The 5,435-nt window shown below is 50.5% G+C and overlaps 1 protein-coding gene across 1 annotated transcript; it reads left to right on the top strand.

Moving 5' to 3' along the window:
- Positions 1–1,194: 1,194 nt before the first annotated feature.
- LOC123168594 (myb family transcription factor MOF1-like) lies at positions 1,195–4,970 on the top strand. The gene is made up of 6 exons (XM_044586483.1): positions 1,195–1,526; positions 1,677–1,753; positions 1,854–1,896; positions 2,412–2,580; positions 3,712–4,057; positions 4,285–4,970. Exons 1-6 carry the CDS (start codon positions 1,388–1,390, stop codon positions 4,567–4,569), a joined length of 1,059 nt encoding a protein of 352 aa, XP_044442418.1. The 5' UTR covers positions 1,195–1,387; the 3' UTR covers positions 4,570–4,970.
- Positions 4,971–5,435: the final 465 nt, after the last annotated feature.

The following is a 5,435-nucleotide window of genomic DNA, read 5'->3' as shown; positions in this document are numbered from 1 at the left end:
AGCACGAGCCGTTCGCGGCGCCGCCGGCATTGGGATCCTATCTGGATCCAAATGCCAGTCGTGCGGCAGCGTCACGTCCGGATACGGCAGAGGCTGGCGGTTCTGCCAGTGCCACTCCGCCTGGTGCAATGGCACGTTCACGCGCTGCCTCTGCCGGCGAGGCGCCGGCGGAGGTGGGAGGAACTCTGAGAGGAAAGGGGTGGCGGGGGACTTGCCCTTGGCCTTGCTGCCGCTGGCGCCGGAGAAGAGGCCCATCTCGCTGTGGTTGTGGTGGCTAGGGTTTGCCGGCGACGAGGGAGCAAAGGTGGGCAGATGTGGACGGCGAGTTTGGATGAGGACGGCCCCGTCGCACGGTCGGCTTAAAAAAGGACGAGCGCTGTCGCTGACGCATGGACCCGTCATCATAAATTAAGCTGACCGCGTGGGCAGTGGGTAGTTGGACGGCCGCCATGTGGGGACGCGGCGGATAGCGAGAAGGCGCGCGAAGCGTCCGTTCGGCGTCCGCGCCGACGCATTTGGGGCGCAAATTTGGGCCGCAAATGCGTCGGCGCGGACGCGACGTGAATGTGATTTGGGTTTGGGTCGACGCGTTGGGCCGCCACTTTTGTCCGCGCCGACCCAAACAGACGCAGACGGACGAAATGGGTCGGCTCTTTGGAGTTGCTCTTAGACGCTTTCTGTTCTTGTTTTGACTACTGAACATCGTCCATGCTCTCTCCCCTCTCAACTTTACATTGGGGAGCATCGGTGTCCGAATCTATTTGCCCTGCACTGGCGATGTTGCGCTCGTGGATTGAGCTCTAAGTGTTCGGTTAATGGCGTGTTAATCCCGGGTACTGGTACTACTATGTACTAGGAACACATTCTGCAGTGAGTTCAGATGGACCGAGAGAGGAGCAAGCGAGGCGAGGCGAGGCGCGGCAGGGCAGGCGGGTGTCAGCGGCGAGGTACTTGGGCATGCAGCATGCTTCCCTTTCCTCGCGTCCTGTTGTGTGCTTGGGGTCAACACCTCTGCCCCAATCTCATAATTATCCCCCCTCTGCGGCAAATGGCATGATCACATCTGAAGACGCCTGAGCAGCTGTTTTGTCTCCGACCTTTTGTCTCTTCCTCCCCCTCCCCCTCCCCCTCGCTCTCTCTCTCTCTCTCTCTCTCACACACACACACACACGCACTTCTCTGTCATGCAAGGAACAAACTGCACTGGTTATTTATGGAGAACCTCCTCGCTTTGTCGAGCGCTGGAGTTCATATGCAAGTTTTGGTCCCCTGTGTGCAGGTGCAAGGGTCTGCATAGACTAGAGTGAGAGCAGCGTGCCGGTATAGCATACCTAGCTAGCTCTGAAGAGTGAAGAAGCCCGACTTGTTTCCAAGGTGATCTTGGGACATGACAATGGCGGCCGGAAGGGATCAGAGGGTCGAAGGGGTGAGGCAGTACAACAGGTCCAAGGTGCCCCGCCTGAGATGGACGCCCGATCTCCACCGCTGCTTCGTCCACGCCATACACACTCTTGGAGGCCAGTACAGTACGTATAGGCAGCAAGCATACCCCTCTAAGCCACTTCATCTCTTTGCTTGCTTTCTCTCTTGTTTTTCTTGCGTTCAACTTCAAGCTTGGCTAGCTGTTGCTAACTGCTGGCATTTTGTTTGTGCGATGCGTGCGGATGATTCTTCAGGGGCTACACCTAAGAGGGTTTTGCAGCTGATGGGGGTGGCAGGGCTCACCATATCTCATGTCAAGAGCCATCTACAGGTTTGCATGCGCTTGACGATGCTCACTGGTCTTTGTGCAATGTTATCCTCTCTTGCTGTGTGGTTGATAATGATATACCGTGTGTACTTGTTAAAAACAGATGTACAGGAACATGAGGGGTAATGATCTTGACATGATGCAAGGTATGCGCTAGTATGAGATGACTGATCATTTTCCTATAATCATCATGAAGTTTGGTTTGTGCTTTATCTATAAAGTGGGGCGAGAGCCTGTTTCCAAAGAATCATCGTGAACTTTTTATGAGATTATTAATCTTTTTCTTCGACAGGTTAATTAGGCTACCATGAGCTAGATTAGGCTACCTAACTAATGCTAACCTAATTAACTTGTCAAAGAAAACAACATGCAGTTTTCCTCTCTTCTGCTGATAACGCAACAATAAGCTAGCTGCTACACGGAAGCACGTCATTAGGCCTCATTCTCATGTCATAGATACATGTGCATGCATGCCTGGCACACTTCTAAACAGCCATCTGCACATTCTTTGTGTCCTAAAGAAAAGCCATAATTAATTAAATGGCAAGCAAAAAATGCTACAAGAAGGTGGTACTTTTATTCTCCATGCATGCATGCATGCATGCAGCAATGAGCCAAAAGCCTAAGCAGTTCTACCAATCTCTTTTCTTGTGATGGCCAGGCATTCAGCAAATGGATCAGGAGCACACATTCGCAGGAGGAGGCATGGAAGTTTGGACAGATATGCAGCAGGTTCATCATCATAGTGAGTACTGCGACGGACCCTGTTGCCGGTGCCACTCTCCAAAGCATACAAAGGGGTCACTGCTCCACCACCCCCAACTGAAAAGGTCATTGCCTTTCCTCTCTCTTGCGATCCATGTTTTGCCAATATCCCTAGCTCATCAGTCACATCATGAACCATTCCTTGATTCTTTCACCCCCTCTCACATGGCATGACTGAATGAATGCATGCATGATGACAAGAGAACAGCAACACCTGTGTTGACACTGCAGAAACTTTGCATTCCTTTTGCATGCTTGCTGCATGAGGGCTCCATCACATGCATATTCCTACCTAGGATGCCTAGAGATGCATACTGTGCTGATGTTTGGTACATGGGCGTTTGCATGCCTACAAGTAGAAAGTGAGGTAGCTTTCAGAGACTGTAGTATACTGGTGCACTCTGGTAGGAATATCCAGAGTGAAGAATTATTGACCAGCCTACTTTGGTCACATCATCACTACCTCTTTTTTCTCATTATTATTTATCCATTTCCCTTTATAAACTACTATTGGTTTAGCTTACATTTCTTTTCAAAATTTATTGCTTCACTCAACTCCCTAGATAATCATATCTGAGATCCATTTACCCCCAATCCAGTTTTTATAACACAAAAAATGCTTCTGGAATTTTTCCAAAAAACTAAAATATTTGTTTAAATTGGCATCAAGTATTTATACCTATTTTAACGACGCAAGCGAAAAAAAATACTCCCTCCATTTCAAAATATTTGAAGTTCTAGGTTTCTCCTAAGTCAAGCATCTATAAGCAAGTGTCACCCGCGAAAAAAAGCATGTATAAGTGTTAAAGTCTATTGAAAAATATAGCAACATCTGAAACTCCAAATCAGTTTTGTATTTCATTATATTCATAATAAAACTTACCAGGCTTACATGGTCAAATTTAAAGAAGTTTGACTCAGGACAAAGATAGAATTTCAAATATTTTGGAACGGAGGGAGTAGTATTTTTATGTTTACGCACTCGGCAAATTCCTTAGCAGGCTCACCTCACCACTCAGGCATGTAAAATCTGCTGAAAAAATAATGGAATCACTATGTTGGTTATATATATTTGAGCTAGCTTTTCATACAATTTGAACTTAGGGCATTTTTCAGATATGTATCTGTGCAGCTTAATCAACTAGCAAAGGTATCACAGCATTTCCAAATAAAACTGAAGAAAAGTAATTATGCAGGCCATCCGAGATGGAGACCGCACACGAGGCCGGAGCAAGCCCCCAGGAAAACTTGGTCAGGGGCCAAGGAATATGCGAGAGGGACGTGACCTCGGGCACGTACGGCCTCGCCGCTGCAGGCCAAGCATACTACTACCACTCCCACTGCATGCAGACGACGACGACGACGCACGAGCAGGGCCACCACCTGCCGCCGCGCTCCCGGACATGGCAGCGCACACCTGCAGCAGGCGGTGGTGGCGAACAATCCGCTCGCCCCGGCTGCACGCCCGCGCCGCGGGAGCGGGAGCGGGACCTCGCCGCGCCAAGGCGTGGTCGTGGTGGTGACCTCGCACCCTACTGCGAGGTAAGTATAGCCGTCTATCAGCCCGTCTCGTCTCGCTGAGCCCGGCCCACCGCTGCAAAAGCGCTCGGGGCGAGTCGCATGCGCGCGCGGCGCGTGGATCCTTGTGGCCCGTCGAGCCTCGCGTCGCCAATCGCCATGCATGCCCTTGTACCAGTTGGTCGCTGAGTCGATAGGTGGCAGCGTGCGTGCGTGCACTGAGGCACTGACAGAAGTGCTGCGTTTTGCAGGAGCGGAGCGGCGAGCTAGTCCACGGCCACCACGGTGTCGCGCCGGCGAGCCACGGGAGGCCGAGGGGGGCGGCGGCGGAGCGGGCCGACGGCGAGCCGTCTCTGTCGTTGACGCTGGAGCTGGACTCCGGGCGCCTCGGCGGGAGCGGCGTGGGGCAGTGCCGCACCGACGTCAGCGAGCAGGGCAGCTTCCTGACGTCGTCGTCGGCGAGTCTTGGCGGCTCCTGCTCGGGGCGGCGCCGCGGCGGAGTTAGCCTGGACCTATCCCTTTCGCTGTACAACTGACTCCGGCTTTTTTTTCATGGTAATACGTGTCTCATTCATATCATAAGCGAGGGATCGAAAGTACGGATGCGGGTTTCGAAGAGATGGCGTACGTATTGGTGTACCGATCCTCCTGTGTATGTGTACATTTGAACGTTTGGAGCTTCACTCCGATGCAAATTTCCTCACGGGCGGGCCGCGGTCACCGCACGCGTGCACGTCGCGCACCGGCACGGGTGGCGCGTGCTCTGCTCCCTGGGCTGGGGCTCCCCGCTCCCGCCCGGCGCTGTGGGCACGCTACAGGTGGAGCGCGAGTTCCACCAGCATAGGGATAGCAATGGAAGAGGGGAGTAAAAAAAAAACCTTCGGGCAAAGTGGATATTTATTCCTCTGAAATAGTGTTACAGTCAGCTAATACAAACTCTTTGACACTGTCTGAAACCTGATGCAACCAACAAGCGGTGCTACCTTCACTAAATTGGCTGGACTATGAGCAACACTATTTTGATTACAATATATTTTCAGCAAAAATCCCCTCTTTATGATCAGTTAGAAAGTGGAAGAGAGGAGTAATTACTTGGCCTTTCCTGCAAAATCCCCTCTTTATTTTTGTGAGGCCATGAAAGCACTATATAATGAAACAGTAAAGGTACCCCCGATACAAAGGTGAACATGATTCCACGTGCACCCATGTGAATAGTAAATTTGAAAATAATATAAGAAAAAAAATTAAAATCCTGAAATTTTGGGATATGAAATTTAGTCGACATTCTACTCACGTGTGAAGTTTCGTGATGTATTGACATCCATGGTATTTTTAGTGAAGAAAATATAATTAGGACTATACTATTCATCAAACAGTATTTTTTCATATAGCTTCGATTTTG

This window comes from Triticum aestivum, chromosome 1D (genome assembly GCF_018294505.1).
Source record: "Triticum aestivum cultivar Chinese Spring chromosome 1D, IWGSC CS RefSeq v2.1, whole genome shotgun sequence".
Classification (NCBI taxonomy): domain Eukaryota; kingdom Viridiplantae; phylum Streptophyta; class Magnoliopsida; order Poales; family Poaceae; genus Triticum; species Triticum aestivum.
This window is presented reverse-complemented; position numbering and strand designations above follow the sequence as displayed.

Bases quoted from the DNA above. Each gene is read 5' to 3' on its own strand.
- LOC123168594 (XM_044586483.1), top strand. From the start codon at position 1,388: ATGACAATGGCGGCCGGAAGGGATCAGAGGGTCGAAGGGGTGAGGCAG. The intron at 1,527-1,676 runs GTACGTATAGGC...ATGATTCTTCAG, and splicing joins CACTCTTGGAGGCCAGTACA to GGGCTACACCTAAGAGGGTT. The intron at 1,897-2,411 runs GTATGCGCTAGT...TGTGATGGCCAG, and splicing joins TGATCTTGACATGATGCAAG to GCATTCAGCAAATGGATCAG.